Source organism: Beauveria bassiana (genome assembly GCF_000280675.1).
Source record: "Beauveria bassiana ARSEF 2860 unplaced genomic scaffold BBA_S00003, whole genome shotgun sequence".
Classification (NCBI taxonomy): Eukaryota; Fungi; Ascomycota; class Sordariomycetes; order Hypocreales; family Cordycipitaceae; genus Beauveria; species Beauveria bassiana.
Window position 1 is genome coordinate 266,755 of NW_007930838.1, and position 21,765 is coordinate 288,519.

Below are 21,765 nucleotides of genomic sequence, written 5' to 3' on the forward strand. Positions count from 1 at the left end.
AGGCTGTGCGTTGGCTGGGCGATGGTCACGGCCTCACGAGCACATACCCCGAATATCACCTCTCGAAACACGAGTCCACTGTTCAGCCTATGAAACACCTCAGAAGTACCAAGGATGCGGTTCCTACTCTCACGTACTGATCGCTTACGCAGATTTTCCTTGCTTCGTAGCGTTGGTGCAATGTAGGCACTCCTGCAAGTACATCTGCTGAGTCACGCTAAAACCGGCTGCAAGTGTTGGCTACCTATCGTGCGTCACGTCGACAGAGCCACACATACGGTACTCGCTCGTTTTTAGCCAAATCTGGCGCCTTTGTCATCATGCAAGAAATTATGTAGAGTTTGCCGCTACAGAACTATATCTCGCAGAACGTTACTGTTGCTACCATCTCGACAGCACCAGTAGCACAGACCGAGATCGTCGGGCGGCCGCTAGAACATGCCATCCTGCTGGTGTAGACGCCCTAACGGTGAGAAAAAGATCCACGGCATCATCGTCGCTTCGTACATTGAAAATGCGCTATATTACAAATATATAATTGAATCCAATACGCCAAAGAAAGATCGCCACGCATTCTTTACCACCACTGAGATATTAGCGTCATGACCTGTCCAACTTGTCCAACGGGTGCCTGCTTTCAATGCATACAGCGCGTAACCAGTACTTGGTATAAACTGGATGCTGCCGCCAAGAAAAAAAAGCCGATTTCAATGTAAAACTCTTTGTTTGCTTTCCCTCTCCGCCAAGGCTTGATGACATCTTCATGGCCCAGATGAAGCTGATAGTCTATCATTTTACAACACCACGCGAGCAAGCCAAAAGTACATGTAGAGTCAAGTCCAAGTCACAACCTCTATATAGTACTCGAGACATATTTTCCAATTTCATAACATGTATTCTCAGTCTTTTCCATTTTATCAATTGTTTCGAGTCGGCGTGGTTGTATGGCTAGACTTACACTGCAGCATATGTGGGGAGCTTCGCACCACTTCCCGTTATCGATTAGCTTTGACCAACTCAGCAGTGACATCTGCCATCACCATCCCACCATCCAAACGCCGGCCAGTAATGACAATATGGCCACCATCGAACCGCAACCGCCTGAAAGCGCCCTCGACGCGCGGGTCGAAGACTACCTCGAAGATAAGCTGCAGTCGGCCGCTGACCTCGACGCTCTGGACGCGCTGCTGGACACGGTCGAGCTGCAGCGCACGCAGCTCGAGGCGCAGCTTGACGCCGCGGTGCGGGAGCTCGACCTCGCGCGCCGCACGACCGACGACCGCCATGGTCTGATTCAGGAGCGCATTGCCGAATTCCGCGCGCTCCAGGCCGATATCGACGAGCGCGTGCGCGCGACCGCGGCGTCGGACGCGCCCGCCGAGGCCATTGCCCGTTTGCAGCGGCCGATGCAGAAGCGCAAGGCCGTCGAGCTCGCGCGAAAATATCTCGTGCTGCTGCAGGACGTCGAGCGGCTGCGGGGAGAGGCCACAGTGCACCTGCCCGGCAGTCCCAAGGCCGCGCTGGAGCCGTATGCGCAATTGAAGGAGCTGGCGCTCAAGCTGCGCGGCCTGCCAGGTAGCGAAGAGCTGCACCTCGTGAGCCACGTCGAGGCCGTGACGGAAAATCTGTGGGCCGAGATGAAGAAAATTATGTCGGACGAGCTGGAGGCGGTGCTCAAGAAGCGCGGCTGGCCGCGGGTTGACCCGCAGTCGGAGATGGACGACGAATGGATTGTGTGTGTTGAGAAGCTGGTCGACATTCAGATGCCTGAGATTATTCACAGCCCAGAAGTGGTGCCACTGCTGCCGGTGGATGTCATGGCGCACATTTTCGTGGCGGAATTCCGATTTCATTTCCTAAGCGACAAGCCGACGAGCAAGCCGCAGTCCATGGGCAGCCACTGCTTCCCGTGGTTTCTGTCAATAATCGAAAGGTGGGAGGATTTCTTCCGCGATAACCTGGCACCTGTACTAGCTGCCAAATTCCATGATACCCCCGTGGCGGAGAAGACTGTCTATGCCGACCCCGTCTGCGCGCTAATTACGTCCATGCTCATGGTGATGCAAGAAAAGGTTCACGCCGTCGCACAAGAAGCTGTTGGCAACACGCCATTCCTGAGCACCTTCATCGGCCAGCTCATCAATTTTGACGACACGATTCGGTCGCGTTTCAGCTACGACGGCGGCGACGCGGAAAATGGATGGTCGGGGCTCACGACCGAGGTTCTCGCCGTCCACTTTGAGGTCTGGTTTGAAGCAGAACGCAAGTTTGCGCTCGAACGATTTGAGACGATCCTTGAGGCGCCAGACGCGCGTAAAATTGACTACGACTACGCTGTGGCGGGCAAGATGAAGCCGACGTTTGCGGCGGTGCGCGTGGCGGATCTGCTGCGCACCATTACGACCAAATACGAGAGACTACGCTCGTTGAAACACAAGGTGCGGTTTTTGACGCGTATTCAGCTGGATATCTTGGATGGCTACCACGAGCGGCTTAAGGGATCGCTCGAGGCATACCAGTCCATGACGTCGGCGCTGGGTCGCACACTGCACGGTACGACAAAAGAGCAACTCGCTGCACTGGAGGGATTGGGTGCTCTCGAGACGCTGTGCAAGGTCATTGGCAGTTCAGATCACATTGTGAATGCTTTGACAGAATGGGGTGACGAAGAGGTGTGTCATGTTCTGCAGCTGCGCCTTTTTCCATACTGACAAATTTAGTTCTTCACCGAGCTGTGGGACGAGCTGCAGACAGCGTCTGGGTCGGGCAGCAGCAGTGAATTAGACGGGGAACAGGATATTACCAGCTCTTCGGGCCACAACGGCGCCATCTTTGACGAGACTATTGCGGCGTACAGCAGCCGTCGCAAGGCTGCCGAAGAGATTCTGGTGTCGACGCTGGCGGACGCGCAGTCAAAGGCGTTTCGCGCCTACACACAACGGCCGCAGTGGACGACAATCGGCGATGCCGACACATTGGGTATGTACTGACCAGGAGCGCTTGTCCCATGATTGCTAACCTCGCGCCCAAAGACCCTTCGCAATTATCAATCACCGCTGAACTAGACCTCCCGCTTTCAAAGCTCAAGGAAAGCTTTGACTTTTTGCACCGCGCTCTCTCCGGCGCCTCGTACCGCCGGGTGTGGCACGGCGCCCTCGACAAGCTCCAGGACCTGCTCTGGAACGGCGTCCTCATGAAGCACCAGTTCACGACGCTTGGCGCCGTCCAGTTTGCGCACGACGGCCAAGCCCTCGCCGCCGTCATTGAGCGGCATCTGCCGGGGGGCTCGTCGGCGCTGGAAGAGCTCCGCGAGGCCATGGAGCTGCTGCGGCTACCTATCACGCTGCCAGACGAGATGAGCGGCGGCGGCGGCGTGACGCTCGGGCAGGCCAGTGAGCGCGCGTTTACGGATAATGACGCTGCGAGGACGCTGCTGGAGGAGATGCAGCTGCACAGCCTGACGCCGGCGAATGCGCGCCAGGTGCTGCAGCGGCGGGTAGAGAATAACGAGAATACGGGCTGGTAGCGGGAGTGCGTCGCGGGAGACGAGCAATAATAGACGTGAGGACATGAACGAGATTTACGCGCGGGGAAAACGCCGTGGGGTGGAGGTATAAAGTCTTTGAGATTTCTCTATATAAGCGATTGATATCTTGCATGAACTAGACAAAAGGGAAGAACTAGCCGTTTCATGGTTACTTTATCTTTGATTTTGTTTAACCTTTTGCGCCGGTGATGAATGCTCGCAAATCTCAGTTGCGTGAAGCAAATCGAGAGGATATAACAGAGCCCAAACAAACCCCACAAACACGAAAATGGCAGTAAATCAGACAACCAACGAAAGCGAAAAAAAAAGAGAAGAAGAGGAAAAAAGGCTTCCAGGTGACATGGTTAGCTGAGAGCGCGCATCGTCATCTCAACCACCGCAAATGTGCCCGCGCTGACAGGCATGGCACGCAGCAGCGTCGGCCCAATGCCCTTCCAGAAGCCCGCCAGCCCGCCAGCCCTATACGTCGCGGCGAAGCAGTCTCGCATCGACTTGAACTGCTGGCGCTTCCCGAACCCGTCCGTCTGCATCTTGCTCTTGACCACGTCAAAGGGGTACGAGGCGAGCCAGAGGCACTCGCCGGCCAGGCCGCCGTAAAAGGCCACCTTCCAGCCGGGCACGTCCTTGCGGTCGACGCCCGTGCGGCGGGCGTCGGCATTCATCATCCACTCAAACGCGGTAAACCACGCGCCGTACGCCGTCGCCTCGCGCAGCAGCGTGACCGAGGTGCCGCGGTACAAGCCGCCGAGCACGCCAGCCTCGCCGGCAATCTTGCGCACGCAGTCGACGGGCCCGCTGTACAACCTGCCCGCGCCGTGCGGCTGGCTCTGCAGCCGGATGCGGATATGCTCAATGGGGCTGGAGAGCACCGTGTTGGCGACGCCCGCAAACGCGCCGGCCGCGTAGTATTGAGAGTAGGCGAGGCGCTCGCCGGGGAGGGTGCCGCTGCGCTGCTCGAACCAGCGGCGCGCGGCGTGAAAGGCGGCGAACTGGACAGAGACGCAGGCGCCGATGCCAATGAGCGGCGTCAGGGTGCCCTTGTAGAAGGCGAGGGCGCCCTCGTGGCGGTAGATGGAGGCGGCGGCGTCGAGGGCCCCGCGGTACTGCGTCGTGGTTTGCAGGCGCACCTTGACAATGTCAAAGGGCTGGCCGATGAGGACCTGCGCGATGCCGCCGACGGCGCCGGAGAAGAGGTCCTTGGCGGCTTGGGAGGAGCCTTGGGGAGGTTCGAGATCGACAATGGGCGCGCCCATGGTGGCGGTGGTTGTGGTGGTGGTGGTGTATTGGCTTCGGAGTAGCTTTTGGTGGTTTGGTTGTCGGGCGTTTACTCCGGGGTGCGATTGGGGGCCAGAAAGTGGTCAATTGAGGGTGGTTCAAGAGTAAACTGTTTGAGAAAAAACAGTAGCGACGACGCTGCTTGATGAAAGAAAAAAGTCAATGGCACGAGGGAAAAAAAACCAAGGGGAAAATGTTTCTGTAGAGACAAGAGGAGGGGCGGCGACGGGCCGATGGGCAACAGAGGTCCGATGTCGTGCTCGGCAGCGGTCATGACAAACGGTTTTTAGCAGGCTGGGGTCAATTTTCGTTTGTCAATGAAGAGGGCCAGACCCACTTGACGCTGCCCACAAGCAAAACCCACAGCGCTTGTTTCTTCCGCTGTACTGATAGGTAGCGCCCTCCAAGGTTCCCCGCGGCTGGGCCCTGTTCCATTATTACAGGGGAATAGGTCCGCTGGGCTCAACTCAATTACAGTGGGCATCAGAAGAAGAAGCGCATCTCGGTGGTCGGCCCGGCCAATTCGTCAATCTTTCTCTGCGCTGACCGCCGATAGCCGTGGCCTCTTGAGCCCGCAGCAGATTTCTTTCTTTCTTTTTCATCAATCTAAATCGTCCTATCCACCAAAGGACATGTTATAACAGTCACGTTTCAACACATGTTCCATTGTGCAATAATATCAAGGGTCAATCAATAACATCACTACTTCGACTTCCACTCCGACGCCCTCAACAGCAGCCGCGAACGCGCGCCCTTATGCTTCAACACAACTCCATCGCCATGCCTATTGAAACTCATCAAATCACGCCCACTTCATCATTAAACCCCCCAACAAGGCCTACGGACTCACGTACGGCGGCGCAATCAACTTTGCCCCGTCCAACCTCCTTACGTGCAGCCTGCTCAGGTCCACGCCGTGCAGCGTCCGCACATTCACCGGGTGTATGGTGCGGTGATGCGCCATGATCCGACGCACCTTGTCCCGCTGCGCCGCGTCCGCGTCCGGCATTCTGGCGGCCGCCTCGTCGGCCGTCGTCTTCTCGTTGACCGGATTGCTCATGCTGACGCCGCACGTCCTGCAAAACGGCTTGGCCAGCACCTCGTGGTTGAAGCGGTACCGCGCAATATCCTCTTCCTTACCTGACAGCACCACCTGCTCGGTTTTGGGGTACACCCACAGATAGGCATTCTGACAAGAAATGATTTTAGTAGAGGTAGAAGGCGGTGGGGTGGTGGTGGTGGGACTTACACGCTCGCAGATGCTGCAGTTACATTCAATCATGCCAGAGTCCCGGTCGTCTTCGAGCGTTTTGATCACGGCGGCAATGGTGAGCTTGCCGCAGTGGCAGCTGCCCGTGTAGAGCTGCCCGCCTTCAACTTCGACGGCCGGCAGGGGCCCGATATGCTTGGGCTCTTCGTAAGGGTTTCCAATCTTGGTCCCATCGATGCTAAAGATTGTTCAGAATGCTGGGGAATCTGTAGTCGTGAACTATCACGTAAAAGCGACACTCACGGCGTACGTTCGAGCGTCCAAGTATTGATGCCTTGAATGGCGTGCACCTGCCAACCTCAGTCTAGCCCACCTTCACGACACCACACGACACCTACATTCAGATAAATATCCTTTCTCGGCGCCTGTACCGTTGGAACAGTCGCCAGAACCGCCGTTCCGCAATGAGAACAAAACTATTGCCCGTTAGCAGCCAAGTATTTGCTCCCAACGCCCTTCACCCTCGCAACCTTTTTTACCTTGTGGTGCAGCGCCTTGGTCCCAAACGTGTACTCGGACAGACTCTCCAGCGAGCCCTTGACCACTTTGAAATGCGTCTTGGAGTTGGTGCCCACAAACAGGTAGCCCTTTTTCCGGCAGATGCTGCACGGGCACTCGGAAGCGGCCGTGATCTCGGGCAGCTCTGCCTCGTAGACAAATGCCCCGCAGTGGCAGTTGCCTCTATAAGTGCGGAGCGAGGAGGCGCTGTCGTTTGACGTCATCCTTGCAGGCCGATTCTTGTTTCCAATGACGAAAGGTGAAAGGTTTTGCTTTTCCCAAATCTTCACAAGCCTCGTAAGGGGTAAAAAGGTGAGACGATGACAGCAGTTGTAGGAGAACAATCCCCTTGCGAGGTTGCTTGTTTAAGAGGAGTTGGTCCATCTGGGCCAGTCAGCCGAAAGTGGAAACTAAGCAATACAATACGTAAGACGAGGCTGTAGTCCACTTGATGGCGGATTGAAACGGCCCGAGATTGGAATCGACAAGAATGGGACTGATGGGATCGACCGAAGCGAGTTCTCAGCCTTTCAGAAATCTTTTACAGCCCAAGCGGGTGCCACGTCATGATAACAAAGTCGTACGTGGCGTTCTTGGAAATTCAACAACATTCAACTGTACAAGAGACTGGGACTACCAAATGCTCTTCCATTGAGAGACGCATTGTCTCAAGTACCATCCTCTATTTTGTCTATCGCTTTCCAGATCGCGCCGCCGTGTCCTGCTCATAATACGCAACCGCCTCCTTGAGCTTTCCAATCACCTCCGGCTGGTTACTGAATGCCATCTGCAGTATCGTCTGCAGCTGACTCTCCACCGTGGCCAGAGTCTGAGAACCGGACTTGCCGCTCCCCGCGTCCTTGACCCGGCCCGCCCAGCGCTTGGTGAAGCCGTAGATGGACTGCCGCAGCAGCTCGTCCAGCTGCTCATTCATATCCTCGACAGTCAGCGTCTTTGCCGTTACCGACGGCCCGCCGCGCGACCACAGCTGACCGCCCAGGATGTTGCCGACAAAGCCAACGAGATTCTGCGGGCTGAGTGTCTCCCAGATCTGGCCAAAGTGCTGCATGGCCGGCGGCTGGCTGCGAATGTCGCCAATCTCCAGCGATAGCAGCTCATTTTTGATAATCAGCAGATTTTTTATCATAAAAAGGTCTGCGTCCGTCGCAATTTTCTGTGATTGGATGCGTGATGAAGCTTGCTGCAGCACCTGAATTGCCTCACGCACGACGCGGAATACCACCTGGCTGTTTTGCGACTATACAAGATGTTAGCATCTAGTTTACACTGTACACTTTGGAACTCACGGATCTCTCTTTGGGCATAGCCCGGTCAAACATCCGCAAAAGGTCAACCGCCTTCTGCACCAAGGGGTATGCATTGGACGAAGACACGCCATCCACCACTGGGCCAATTTTCAGTGCGTCATCTGTTACAACGCCCTTTGTAACTCTCTTTGTAATTTCCGCCTCAAAGCAATTGTCGACAAAGGGCCACAGGTGCTCAACAAGTAGACGGGCGGCGTATTCTCTATATTGCTTCGGCGCAATCGGGTCTTCGTCTTCGTCATTCTCCGATATGCCATACTCGCTGGCAATCCACCCGACAATGTTGCATACAGACTGAATGTCAGCAGTCTGGAACGCAGTCTGGAGTTGTGTAGCCATCGGTTGCAGATTTCCCGGATGGACCATGACCGTTTGCACCGTCTTGATGGATTGAAACACTGAATCGTGAGCATTGTTCCATGCGGGCTCAATGTTGAAAACCTTGAAGAATAAGCTGTTTTCGTTGTGCACTCGCTCCAGCGTTTGCTTGATGAAATTTCGTGATGCCGTCTCCAAGGACAGTTCCTTGATTTCCCTTTGGAATTCCTCCACATCGTGCTGCGTCATCATTTTCATGTCACGGTCACGAGTAGTGAGATATGTGCGAAGCATGCTGAGTGTTGAGCTGGAGAAAATGGAAGAATTGCGTACTCCGCTGTCGAAACGCCCGTATTGGTCATATACGCGCCGAGTTACTTTATGAATGTTTGGGAGTAGAGCGTAGGAGTCACTGAGCATTTCCTCGAATCGTCCATAAGCAAGCGCATGTTTTGTTGACTCGGATTTGGTCGCCAACAATTGGCGCGCTATGTCTGATGAGACCTTTTCTAGCCTGGTGCTGAAGCCGTGGTCCAGCAGATGCAGGCACTTGGTCAGCAGCGCATTGTATCGCGCGAGGTACGAGTCGCGCTCGCGATATGTTTCCTAGAGTCCATATTAGCCTTTAAATCCGGGACGAGGGGGCTGAGCCACGCACATGGTCTTCCATAAATGCGATACAGGCGTCGATATTTTCCACCATTTCTCCAAACGATTCGTCGTCGACCAGTCGACCAGCGCCTGGTGCATTGAGTCGTCTTGTCGCAGTATCGAGGTAAGAGTAGTAGTAGTAATCGGTTCCGACCTCGTTCGCAAGCTTCTCCAGCCGTTTCTGCTCCGTGAGAACCTCTTCGCACTGCGCTTGGAACGTGGATGTTTGCACTTCGACCGACTGGAAGGAGTGGGATAGCTGGGCCAAGAGCTCAAGAGCAGCATTGGCATCGTTTATAAGTCCGTCGAGATGCCGCTCCGTGAGAGATAGTTGGTCTCGGTATAGTCTAAAGCGCATGAGTGTATGTTGCCGCGTGGGCGTAAGCTGCTCTTACAGGTATTCCTGCTGACTAGCTTCGAGGAGCTGCTCGTTCAATATTTTGTTGGTTTGTAGATCGGCCGTGTATAGCTTCGGGGTGTGCTTCGCGTCCGTGCTGAGAAACAATGCCTCCCAATTCCTATTCTGGCGACCGGTCTGCCTCTTTCGTGTGGCCCCATGATGGTTGACTTTCTGCGCACAACGATGGTCTGCATATGACGCTGCGCGCCGCAGTACAGACGCTTCCGGGGGTCCGCTTAGATCTTCTGAGTTTCCTATAGATGTTCCTATAGACTGCGATATCTTTTGGTCTTTCCCCAGTCCCTAATGGATCGTAAGTGTATGTTCGCACACCCCGCAGTGGGGGAGATGACTGACGTTGGGCTGCTGCAGAAGCGATTCGTTTCGCTTGTGCCCGTGGGAAACATTGTTACTCGTGGCAGGCTTCCCGGTAGCCTCTGGTACAAAGCTGTACCATGCATCCTCGTACATGGTGGCCGGGAGCGACAGGTCTGGGGTTTTTGAAGCAGGGAGCTATGCAGCGTTGAAGCCACGCGTTGGGTGGAGAGACGGTCGGAGCTAGAGACTCCGGCCGCCGGTGCTGGCGGCAGCGCGTCTGTGCACAATGTCAGCCGACTGCCGTAATTTAAACTTTCTAAAATTATTGCACGAATTGAACTCACTTTAAACCAGTCATTAATCTCCTACTTGACGACATCTTGTATCTCAGCAAGTGCCTTTGTCAATGAAGTAGCGTGGTCACACGACAGGACTGTTCCTTTTATTTTTTCTAAATCTTTTATCAATTTACGAGGCCGCAAATAGGCCCAAAACATTTACTCTTCACAACAGTCCAACCAAAACGACCACCACAACAACAAATAAATTAACCATATATCTAGAGCGTGCCAAGGCGTTAGCCTGACTTTTCAAAAGTCGCTTCGAAGACTGAACCTGACATTGAAGGGTCTCATATCTAAAGTAAAGGGTTTTGGATCTTGAGACTGTGCCTGACGCCGCTCCGGTATCGCAACCAACGGCTGCCCATCAAGTGCCCGATCCTACCCGCGCGCACCAAACAAGCTCCTTCGACAGAGACTCTCCTTGGCATCCCATCTACGAACCTTTGCAGCTAATCATGGTAACGTCGCATAGACTGGAAAAGCTGTTCGCAACGGACAGCGCATCACAGGCAGTGTCTTCCAGTAAGAGCTCCCCGTCGCCTTGCATCCGCACACTCAGCTTGCGCGCAACATCAGCTTGTCGAAACAGTATGATTCCAGTCACAAAGCACTCCCAAGACACCATTAGATAGGGTAAACTCTTTTGTCTTGTTGCTACCTTTTTCTAGAAACTAAAAGGCGATGAATCTACCCAACTTTTTATTCGATTCTCCTTGACCCTTACTGCAGCGCTGATCCGGGAGCTGTTTGAATCATTGACACGGCCACAGGACTGTGCATTGATCCTAAAGCTGTGAGATTGACGGCAAGATTTGTCTTTGCTAGCACTTGGGACCTCTCTTAAAGATAGCCGAGGTTGCAGCAAGAGCCACAGCGAGGCCGTTAGCCTCTTAGTTCTCGCACTTGCCCTTCCAGTTGTTGCAGTGGCACGAGCCGCATTCCTTTGACTTTTTAGCATAACTCGTCTTCATTATCATGGAGCATCACTCACTCTATCAGTAGCGCAGGTCTTGCCAACAGGGCAGAAGCGGGCCTCGAGGTCGGGGGTGTTGTTGGGAGCAGACTCAGCGGCAACAGCGAGGCCGGCAAGGACCATGACGAAAGCGATAGCAGACTTCATTTTGATTGAGTTGAAGGGAAGAGTTGAAAGATAAGAGTGTTGAGATGGTTGTGAGATGAGTGTTTGTGATAGTGATGGTCTCTTCTCTCTTTTGTCGAGGAATCCCGTTCTTTATATACTTTTTGCTCGTCACAAAATGTGTCACCGATGTACCGACAAAGACAACTGCCGTGAATTGAAATCTACACAGCCTTGAGCAAGAGAACCGACAAGCTGCAAAGGAGAAGTTTATGCTGCGCCTCACTGTTGCCAACCTGAGAACCATCCACTTTGCGTGGTCCTGGAAGCTCTACTCCGTATACGGTTCAAGCATAGCCAGATGTATCCAAGACCCGCCGCTTGTTACCTGGAGCCGCCCACCTCTCCCCACAGACTTTGTGGCAATTCAATTGCCGCAGCGGATATTCATTCCTATTGCCGATCATCCGTTGGATGGTTTTGATCAACGCCCTGGTCGTCAACGCCCTTCTTGGCGACGCGATGGCCCGACCACCACTGTGGAATACGGCGACCCAGTTGTCGAGAGTGTAAGACGGCAGTTGTCAACCACGCCATCACGGCTGCAGTTTTATCATCAGATCGCCTGACTCGAGTCTCGAAAGTAGTATTTAATTAAAGAGTGATGAATATAGAGTAGCTTCGACCCGCCCCTGTGTCATCTTTCGCATCTCGCCCATTATTGAACTCTACGTCTATAGTAGTCTTGGCAGTAGATACAGCTGGCTGAAATGAGGCTGTCATCCAAACTCTCTCTTGAGGTGTTCTTAATGTCTTTTGAGGCAATCGCTGAAAATACCTTGTTCCTCGTATTTTTTTTTTCTTTTTTATCAGATGGTTCATCTTGAGTTTGTTGACAAAAGTACACTAACAAAGTGTGGCGCGATGCGGGCCGAGATTGTTCTCTTCCCCGTCTTTGCACGTCTTGCGGGGCAGAGAGCTACGGGTGTCGGCAAGGACCAAAGGGGTGTTTCCCGAGCCTTCCTTTCCGAGCATGCCGAAGACATGTAGTTAATATATCTTTAGCTCGTCGTGATTTGTGACAGCTCAATCCTTTTATCCACTCCCAGCTACACCGACAATATCCGCTTTTCTTGGGAGCTTCTGCTCAGCCCCTAACTAATAAAAAGGCGCATGGACTCTGGCAGATGCAACTATGTGAGGAATACTCTACATGTCTAGATGATTCTTGAGATGAAGAAGACGTGCTGGTGAGCTGTTTATTCTCGGACCGTGAAGAACTCTGCCACCCGCAGACTGCGACAACGTGAAGCCTGGTTGCAGGCTATCACAGATGATTTTCAGTCGCCGGTGTAGTTACAGTAGATTAAGCATAATGACTAACTATGTAGTAAGTACAGTACAAGGGTTCAGTGCAATGCAGGCGACGCACACTAAAACGGCTCGCAACTTTCAGGCCCTCCTAGCATCTCGCCATACATTATTCACGGAGCTCGAAAATAGTTTCTAGTAGCTTCGTATCGAGATTTTTTTTTCCCCTTTCAAGATGGATGTGGAAGTTTTTCGAGGTTTTTTGGCGTCGTGGGAATCGCTCTACATGCCTCAAACTATAGCTGCATCTGGACTGAACAAGACGTTCTATTTTTACAAAGTAATATTACCGCGGCCTAAAATGCAGCTTCTCCAAGTATATCCAGTCCAAATCTCAAACGCATCCAGGAAATGATCACTCAAGGTAGCACAAAGGACCTTTGTCACCTTTGTAAACGCAAAAGACTCGGTGTAGGTTAGTGATGAGTGCTTGAACCATCGGTACATCCTGATCGGCATTGTTCTAACAACCGTCGGGTGTATCCGGCTGATCGGGCCAACAACAGGGACCAACGTAGCCCAAAGTATGCCGTTAAACCAGGGAGAATCAGCTTCATGTCTCGGATTTGAAGACGACATACGAATTGATTTGATCCATACGTGCAAAGAAAATAAAAGAGAGCTTCCTAGGATTGAAGGGTAGGTTGCATCTACTGACCAATGAAGCGCCACGGATTCCTGCTGAGCAACGAGCCACTCGCACTTGTGATTTTTTGGTCGCAGGCCCGACCCACTGTAGCTTTCCTTATGACCAACATTTTCGCCGTCATCGATTCTTCTTCACCAGCGCAATTGATCTGGTCTCGCTGCCATCGAATTACGCTCAAACACTGCCTACTCGACTCAACATAACTATGAATCCTTCGACGCTCGCCTTGAAACGAGTCGCACATCAATCTCTCCGCGCCACAGCGCAACGCCAGACTGCGTTATACTCAAATGCACGATTCACGCAGCCTTCCCGTCGTCGCGGGGGAAAGCTTCTTGGAATTGCTGCGGTGTTTGGCGTCGCGGCAGCTGGCGCATACTATTACCCACGCTTAATGGCAACCAACGGCGCCGACGAGAACGTACGACCCAAGGCCGAGCTGGAATTCGAACAACCACGACAGAGGGCCGTCTCCACAGAGGACTATCGCGACCTCCTCAGCTCACAGCATGTCCAAATCAAGAAGAGCATAGAACATCCTGGTGTCTTCGCTTGGGGATCCAATGCCGGCAAGGTCATTGATCCCGAGTCCAACGAAAAATACATTAAACTTCCCCGACGAATCGCCTACTTTGACGACCAGCTGCTGCGCGACCTGAAGCTCACATCGGAATTCGGTGCCGCTGTCACGGAGAGCGGTGACTTGGTACAGTGGGGTACTGGCTTCTCGCAAGCCGATCCCAAGCCTAGCCTCACCCTTCGGGGCAAGGATCTAGCCAAGATTGAGGTATCGGCCGACCGCATCATTGCGCTGTCGCGAAGCGGCAATGTATATTCTGTACCAGCATCTCGAAATGATGTCAAAGGCGGCTTCAAGCCAGACGAGCACAAGAACAGCTGGTCCTTCTGGAGCTCTCCCGGGAAAGCGGCGGTCAACTTCCGTGATCTCACCCCTACTGGCTTGGGCTGGGGCGAGCACGTCACGGATGTTCGAAGTGGTCTCGAGCATGCCCTAATTCTGACATCCAAGGGCCGTGTCTTTGCCGCCGCTTCTTCGGCAAGCTCTTATCCCTCCAAGGGCCAAATGGGAATTCCTGGCCTGTCCTGGGAGACACGCCCAGCTGGTCCGTACGACCAACCACAGGAGATCAAGGAGCTCTCTGGATTCCAAATTACACAGATCGCTGCCGGAGACCATCACTCCGCGGTCCTTGATAAGACGGGCCGCATCTTTGCCTTTGGTGATAACACCTTTGGCCAGCTGGGCTTTGCTTCAGATGGAGAGCCCGTCAACTACATCCCTGACATGATCGCTGTCGACCAGCTGTATGCAAAGAGCGGCTTAGTGGCCAATGTGACGTCTATTGCTGCTGGCGGCGTCAATACCTACTTCACCGTTGATGCCGAGGCGCGAAAAACACAAAATGCCAGCAAAGCTGTCCCGTCCAAGAGAATGCCGCGCACCACATCGGATCTTTGGGCCACTGGCCAAGGCACCTACGGCACGCTGGGCACTGGAAAATGGACGCATGTTTCTACAGCTCCCACAAAGGTCAAGGGCCTCTCGGGCCTGTATGAGTTTGACGAAAGCAAGAACGAGATGCGCCCTATCAAAGTCAAGGGGCTACAGATTGGCACCACGCACTGCTCAGCCGTCATGGACAATGCGACACGAACCAGCGCCTCGAGCAAATCATCAGCAAATGAAACAAACTGGGGCTCCGATGTGCTATTCTGGGGCGGAAACGAGCACTATCAGCTAGGCACCGGGAAACGCACAAACATGAATGCGCCGACCTATATCGGTCCTCTGGATGGTGGCGATGCTGATGGAGAGAAGGGCAGAAGGGGCGAATTGCACCGCATGTGCCTCACACCAAAGCAGACGGCTCGTCTAGGGAAAGATGGCAAGGGCAGGAAGGCGACGCTCGAGCAAAAGGTCGAGTGTGGTCGGTTTGTGACTGGCGTGTACTCGGCTGTCTGAGTCGGCCGTGTGCTGCGATTGTTATAACTTGTACAAGACTGTGATGCCTTGGGCAGATACAAGTCACTCGGGGATCAAAATATCCTCTACTCTCTTCACATGATGTATTATAATGAGTTTATACCCATTTTGACTTGAAACATGATTTTTTCTCTGTAGCAAATCAAGACCAGCTGCTGAGATGGCTTGTGCGCCCGTCACCAGTGTCTCGTCTCGGAGGGTTGTCTCAGCAGGGGAAGAAGCCGATCCGCCGAGCCAGGCACGAGAGCGTTCGCTTTCTTGTGCAACTTGGCTTCACTCTTGACGCCCCCATATGACATATCTGACATGATCAGCGCAGCGCAGATTATTAGCTGACCATGTCTTGCAGGGTGCCCAACCATGTGGTCCAGGGGCGGGCGAGACGCTGCCCAGCGCTACCAAGGACGGAGCGTCAGTCACGTCACCTTCTTTTATTAGGCTCAGAGCATCCACCCAGATTTTCTGGTGACCCGAGTGGGCGGTACTGCAGCATCGACCTTTCCCTTAATCCCTAACGTTCTGTTGTTATATCCCTCCACTCCTATTACACAGTCTACCCTCGTTTGGCAGCATTTCTCCTTTTTCTTCTCGTTGTCATCAGCCTTCATCGAAATTCCCTGCTTGCGTCGTCTTCTACACTGCCGAAGCTGCCGTCACTTGCAAGTTGCGCACCCCCATCTCTGCTGCGTATGCGCCCGTCGGGCAGCAGTCGTCTGATCACCAAAAGTCACCTCGGATTGCCCATCGACCCGGTTCCAGACAGACACTCAGCCGATGCCCGAAAAATGGACAAGATTCCCATAGCCAAACTGCGGCGCAAGCCGAAACCGCTAGCCATCGAAACCGCCATCGATCGCAACGCGACGAGCAACATTATACATCTCGCTCTTGATGACGCCGCCGCATCCAGGGCTAGCAAATCGCCCAGCTTTCCTGCACGACTTTCGCCCTTTCGACGACTGCATGGAGGAAAGCGTGCCAGAAGCTGCTCCCCGGCTCCTACGCGGTTGGGCGAGCCCGTCGCAGCCGTTGTCAGCAACAGCACCATATCCACAAACGAGCAGGGCGACGAGCAAAGCTTGAAAATCCCAGCCTTTCTTACACAGAGCGACGAGGGTGAGATTGACATGGAATGAGGTTCATCAAGGGGACTGTATTATGGCAGCGAAGCTAACACGCAAGCAGAGCTCCAGCGTCGATTCAACGACATACAGGAGAGAGAAGAGAATCGCATACTGCCAATACCCCCCACAGACGAAAAGGAGAGATGGTCGTTTGCTCATCATGAAGGCGCACCAGGAAAGGGAAAGAATGGCATGGATCGATACCTAAATATTCGACCGTGGAGCCATAATCGCATCAAGCTAGACGTCCCGGATGATACACTCGACTACGTCAACGCTTCGCCCATTGCCGTGCCAGCTTCCGACGAGGCGGCGCCGACTTTCAGGTACATTGCCATGCAAGGGCCAACACCGCAGTCGTTTGACTCTGTATGGCGCATGGTAGCCGAAAATACGACACAGACGGCTGTTGTAGTTCAGCTCACGACCATGGTTGAAAACGGACATATAAAATGTGCGCAATATTTTCCTTTTAACGACGAGGACAAGACATGGGTGCTCAATGCAGCCGATGCCTGGGGCGATGGTTGGACGGCGACGCTCACGTACGAGTCGACCGAGACGCTCTGCGACGGGGCCATTGAGCGGCGCAAGCTGCTCCTGCACGTCGGCGGGGAAGAGGAGCCGCGCACGGTGTGGCACCTCTTTTACCGGCGATGGGCCGATTTTGGCGCCCCGGCCTTGACCGAGGTGGCCAACTTTTTCCATCTCATGAAGGTGTCGCGGCAGCACGCCGTCGAGATTGATGAGCCACGCTTTATCCACTGCAGCGCGGGCGTTGGCCGCACCGGCACCTTTATCTGTCTGGAGCACCTCATGCGGGAGCTCGAAATGGGAGCCTTTGACGCTGTCGATCCAAATGATGCGGACGCGGACCCGGTGTATGAGACGGTCGAAGTGCTGCGCCAGCAGCGCCGCTTGATGGTGCAGAGCTCTGTGCAGTACATGTTCATCTATCAAGTGATGCGCCAGCTCTGGGGCGAGCGATACGGACTGTTGGAGGACGAGGTGCGGACCGGCGCAGGGCAGCCCGCCCTCAAACGGTTCGAGATGGCAGCGGACCCGGTGCGCCCAGATTCGGCGGGCGACAGCAGCCCCGTCTCGGAAGGAGGAGTGAGCCTTGTCCCGGAGCAGGACTAGCGGTTCTTGCGTGTGCTAGCAGAATACTTGCGCTATAACGCTGTATTACGGATTAGACAGCGCCATTTGTAAATAGCTAGGAAAAGCTGCAAAAGTCCATGCTCGTCGTTTGCTAAAAGAAAAGCCTGCATCATCTCTTGTGGCATCACTATAGAATTAATAGCAAGCCCGCAAGGGCAGAATGAAATAACACATCACGTCATCACAATGTCCAACAACGACTTGTCCAGGAAATTGTCAGGGGAAAAAAAATACACGCATTATGACACTGCTAAATACGTGTCGAAAACTATCTACGACCACTATATACGAAAAATACGTGTCATTATTTCCGTCTCTTCTGCCTGGAACAGATTTACCTCTATCCTCTTTCTTTTTTCTCAAGCACTTTTATGCTTCCGTAATAATGACCGTCACCGTTTCGCGGCTCGTCACAGTTTCACGACTCGTCACAGTCTCACGGCTCGTCACCGTCGCCGTCACGGTGTACACGACCGTCAGCACGCCGCTAACCACTTTAGTCGTGGGCGCCGCCGCCTCTGCTGTCGGCGCTGCTGCTGCTGCCGGCGTCGCCGCCGCCGCCGGGGAGACTTCTGCGGCACCGGCCGTTTCCAGGCTACCGCCGTTGTTGTCGTCGTCGTCGATGGGAACCACGATGAGGCTGGTAATGGGCGGAAGAGAGTGCGACGGCGTAGCTGTGATGACGATCTGGTCGCCGGGGGTCCAGCCGCCGCGGCTGAAGGAGCCAACGGCTGCGGTGGTGGTGGTGGTGGTGGTGGTGGTGGTAGCGGGTGGAGGTGATGATGAAGGTTCCGGGACGAAGGTTGCTGTTGTTAATGAAGGCGGAGCAGATGAGGTGAGTGACAGCAGTGAAGTCTTGGGAGAGGATGTTGCTGGAGTCGGTTCAGTTATTGGCGATGGAGGCGGTCTAGAGGTGGCAGGCCGCGAGGGAGTCTCAAGAGAGGACGTTGTCGGGGCCGGGTTGGTTGTTGATACGGGCGGCGATGAAGCCTCAGGTATGGACGTCGTCGTCGGGGCCGGGCCAGTTGTTGTTTGCGCGGGCGGCGACGAAGCCGTCGTTGATGGGAGAGAGGATGTGGCCGGATGTGAGCTGGTTGAGGTGAGATGAGACGTCTCTGAGATGAGCGAGCCGACGCTGGTTGTCTCTTCCGGTATCGTCGATATAGGCAAATGACTTGTGGACGTGGCCACCGGCTCCGATGTACTTGTCGGCGTCGATGTAAGCGAAGTTGCAGACGAGGTGGACGCCACCGCACTCGACTGCGACTGCGACTGTGTGACGATGAGACTAGACGACTGTAATGCAGACGACGACGTCGTCGACACGCTCGGATTGTTGCCACTTAGAATCTGACGCGCCTTATCCGGGTCCTGACACCCAATCATGACGCCGTCGACGCCATCCATGGGCAGCGCCGCGCATATCTGTCCCGATTCGCACGCCACCTCGGAGTACGTGCCGTCGCGGCAGACGCCCTGCGAGCGGGACCCAAGACAGACGACCTGGCCTTGTCGGCACTCTGCGCCGGGCGTCAGCGGGCCAAAAAGCTCGTTGAGGCGCTTGGCGTATTCGAGGTTGTTGTTGTAGGTGTTGGGGTTGAGGGCGGAGCTGTGCGTGGGGAGCGGGCCGACGATGACGCTGGGGAGGTTGGTGTTTAGGCCGGGGGTCACGAGGGCGGTGGAAGAGGTGGAAGAGGAGGTCGCGGGAGGAGGAGACGTTGAGGTTGAGGTTGTGCTGGAAGACAATGGGGGGGATGTTAGGCTGGTGGAGCTGGTGGTGGTTGTGCTGGGCGTGCTGGAAGTGAGTGAGGGATAGAGTAGGCTGGAGGAGCTCGCGCTGGTGGTGACGAGAGTGCTGCTTGTGCTGCTTGTGCTAGTAGTGATGAGCGTGCTGGTCGTGCTATCTGACGATGTCGGTGTTACACTAGAGTCCAGTGATGAAGTGACCAAAGAGCCTGTCTCTGACTGCGACAGACTGGTTGAGCTACTAGTGAGCGACGTCGAGCCTTGGAGAGACGTTTCAGTCACGGACTCGGTGCTAGAAGTTGAGCTTGAGCTCGCAGAGATTGTAGACTGTTGAGTAGAAATAGACGTGGACGTGGATCCTGAAGTGGCTAGTGTAGATGAAGTCAATGTCGGGTTTGGCTCCGACGAAAGGGTAGACCACGAGACTGACTCAATGCTACTACTGCCCGACGCCGTAGTTGACTGGGGGAGCTCTGGACTCGAAGTTGTTTGCGAAGAATCAGACGACGAAGACGGCAAAGTGGCGGAGTCCGTGTCTGATGAGCTTGGTGTGGGGATCGCATTCGAGCTGGACTGGACAGTGCTGGAGGTAGCGACTGAGGTGGGAGTCGAGCTGAAGGGAGTCGAAGTTGATTCCAGAGGGGATGATGATACGGAGCTACTAACGGGAGTCGAACTTGACTCTGGCGAGACAGTTGACAGACTCTGGGTCTGGGACGATGATGGAGACATAGTAATTGAAGTCGAACTTGGCTCCAGAGTGGAAGAGATGGCTGGCGAGGACGGAATCGTGGATGCCAATGGAGAGCTGCTGACTGATGGTGAGATTGGTGGCGAGGATGTAGCTGGCGATGAAGGGACCTCGTCCGAGTTCGAGGAGCCACCGATTGGAGTCGGACTCGGTTCCGAGGCAGTGGAGGTGACTGAAGACACGCTGATCGGGGTTGAAGAAGAAGAAGAGCTGACTGATGGTGAGATTGGTGGCGAGGACGTAGCTGGCGACGAAGGGGCCTCGTCCGAGGTCGAGGAGCCACCGATTGGGGTTGGACTCAGTTCCGAGGCAGTGGAGATGACTGAAGACACGCTGATCGGGGTTGAAGAAGAAGAAGAAGAAGAAGAAGAAGAAGAAGAAGAAGAAGAAGAAGAAGAAGAAACCTCTGACGCGATGGAGGTTGTCGGCGTCGGCGCGGGGTCATTTTCCGTTGAAGAAGGCACAGGTGCCGTAGTTGGCTGAGAAATCGGGACACTCGTAGAAACAGACTGAAGGGTCGAAGTAGGAGGAGGACCCGCGCCGGGCGGAGAAGACGAAGGGTCAGGCGACGGTGCTGTGGTTTCCGGCGCGGAAGTAGACGCAGTGCTTTCGACGGGCCCTACTACAATGTTTGTTGTAACGGATTGGGCTGCACTGGTTTGCGTCGGGCTGGGAAGCAGATCGGCTGGGAGGGAAATGGTGGACCCTGAGAGCGTCTTTATGATCGGTCCTAGATGAGTTGCGGGAGGTGTCTCGCCGGAGCTACTTGTTCATTAGCCGTCTACTTCCTTTGTATACTGCGGGTGCTTTTCTCGATGTTGTCTCCATCTTCTTTTTTTCTCTTCTTCTTCTTTTGGTTTTCTTCTTACATACCTAGTGGGATTTCCGGTCGCTGATGACGCCGCCGCTGGTGATGCCGCCGCATCGGATCGTGGAAGCCTGATGACGCATTCGTGTTAGTCGGTGCTTCACAGGGGCACAGTGTACAACGGCGACAACGCACCATTTGTTGAACCTGCCGAGAGGACCAGCCACGGCAGGTTCAAAAACGCTCACGAGGCACAAGACGGAAATGGGCACGGGAGACCTCATCGTGAGCTGCTCGGTAAGAGAGGGTGAAGCGTGGCGGAGGAGAGACGGAGAGGAGGAGATAAGATGGTGGCCGTCTGGAGGAAGGGACGAAGACGAGATGTACGGTTTGTTTGAAGCAGTGATTCGCTTTCGTAGAAATGACGCCCCAAAAAGAATGAAACAGATAGGTATAATAGAAAGGAATGTAGAGTGGACGCGGACAATGTAGAGATTGAAGAAAACACGCGGGCAAACAAGTGATGGACTGAGATGGCAGCGTCTGGCTTGGCGACGACAAAGAGAGCGGCAGAAGGAAAGCAGTAGCAAGAAAAATAAATAATGAATGATATTGTAAAACGTGCAAGAAAGAAAACAAATAGGCGCAATAAACAATACTGTTTCTTCTTTGTGAAAAGGATCGAGGAGGAGGAGAAAGACGAGCCACGACAAACGGAAAAACGCAGAGAGGTCAAACGAAGGTGGTGGTGTTGGTGGTGGTGGTGTGTGTATGTAGTATGTATATGCATGTGTAAGTGGCCAGAGAGAGGGGGGGGGGGGGGTTCGAACAGGGAGATGAGGCTCCTGCAGGGGCCGGTTTCTATACTCGCGCGTCTTGGGTGAACCAAAACGAAAGATTGGTCCACGCCACTGGTATCAAAAGCCTGGGATATTGCCTCCGTGCAGACGACCAAAAGGTCCCATGGCTGAAGCTGCCTGCGCCAAGTATTTCATGAATATGGGGGAAAGAGGGGGGGGTTGGGTGTGATTTCGCAGTCACGGCCGCGAGCGAGCCTCCTAATCCAGGATGAAGGAGATGAATATTTCTAAACGTGATAGAACGCGTCTTTTCTGGTTCATTC

At 54.2% G+C, this 21,765-nt stretch overlaps 7 protein-coding genes across 7 annotated transcripts; 3 read left to right on the forward strand and 4 right to left on the reverse strand.

The window, feature by feature from the left end:
- Nucleotides 1–1,076: 1,076 nt before the first annotated feature.
- On the forward strand, nt 1,077–3,526 carry BBA_01321 (RINT-1 family protein; the record flags this gene model as incomplete). The annotated part of the gene is made up of 3 exons (XM_008596418.1): nt 1,077–2,672; nt 2,721–2,979; nt 3,033–3,526. The coding sequence occupies 3 exons, from the start codon at nt 1,077–1,079 to the stop codon at nt 3,524–3,526; spliced, it is 2,349 nt and encodes a 782-aa protein (XP_008594640.1).
- Nucleotides 3,527–3,891: 365 nt separating this feature from the next.
- Nucleotides 3,892–6,814, reverse strand: BBA_01322 (carrier protein YMC1, mitochondrial; the record flags this gene model as incomplete). The annotated part of the gene is made up of 6 exons (XM_008596419.1): nt 3,892–4,845; nt 5,673–6,011; nt 6,072–6,270; nt 6,336–6,382; nt 6,431–6,508; nt 6,572–6,814. 6 exons carry the CDS (start codon nt 6,812–6,814, stop codon nt 3,892–3,894), a joined length of 1,860 nt encoding a protein of 619 aa, XP_008594641.1.
- Nucleotides 6,815–7,281: 467 nt separating this feature from the next.
- Nucleotides 7,282–9,758, reverse strand: BBA_01323 (Sec34-like family protein; the record flags this gene model as incomplete). Its single annotated transcript, XM_008596420.1, has 5 exons — nt 7,282–7,848; nt 7,898–8,842; nt 8,895–9,234; nt 9,283–9,590; nt 9,645–9,758. 5 exons carry the CDS (start codon nt 9,756–9,758, stop codon nt 7,282–7,284), a joined length of 2,274 nt encoding a protein of 757 aa, XP_008594642.1.
- A 1,081-nt stretch (nt 9,759–10,839) lies between these two features.
- BBA_01324 (uncharacterized protein) lies at nt 10,840–11,069 on the reverse strand (the record flags this gene model as incomplete). The annotated part of the gene is made up of 2 exons (XM_008596421.1): nt 10,840–10,890; nt 10,941–11,069. 2 exons carry the CDS (start codon nt 11,067–11,069, stop codon nt 10,840–10,842), a joined length of 180 nt encoding a protein of 59 aa, XP_008594643.1.
- A 2,183-nt stretch (nt 11,070–13,252) lies between these two features.
- On the forward strand, nt 13,253–15,031 carry BBA_01325 (rRNA processing protein; the record flags this gene model as incomplete). The annotated part of the gene is made up of 1 exon (XM_008596422.1): nt 13,253–15,031. The coding sequence occupies one exon, from the start codon at nt 13,253–13,255 to the stop codon at nt 15,029–15,031; it is 1,779 nt and encodes a 592-aa protein (XP_008594644.1).
- An 806-nt stretch (nt 15,032–15,837) lies between these two features.
- Nucleotides 15,838–17,316, forward strand: BBA_01326 (protein-tyrosine phosphatase; the record flags this gene model as incomplete). The annotated part of the gene is made up of 2 exons (XM_008596423.1): nt 15,838–16,168; nt 16,238–17,316. The coding sequence occupies 2 exons, from the start codon at nt 15,838–15,840 to the stop codon at nt 17,314–17,316; spliced, it is 1,410 nt and encodes a 469-aa protein (XP_008594645.1).
- A 390-nt stretch (nt 17,317–17,706) lies between these two features.
- On the reverse strand, nt 17,707–19,815 carry BBA_01327 (uncharacterized protein; the record flags this gene model as incomplete). The annotated part of the gene is made up of 1 exon (XM_008596424.1): nt 17,707–19,815. One exon carries the CDS (start codon nt 19,813–19,815, stop codon nt 17,707–17,709), a length of 2,109 nt encoding a protein of 702 aa, XP_008594646.1.
- Between the last annotated feature and the right edge of the window lie 1,950 nt (nt 19,816–21,765).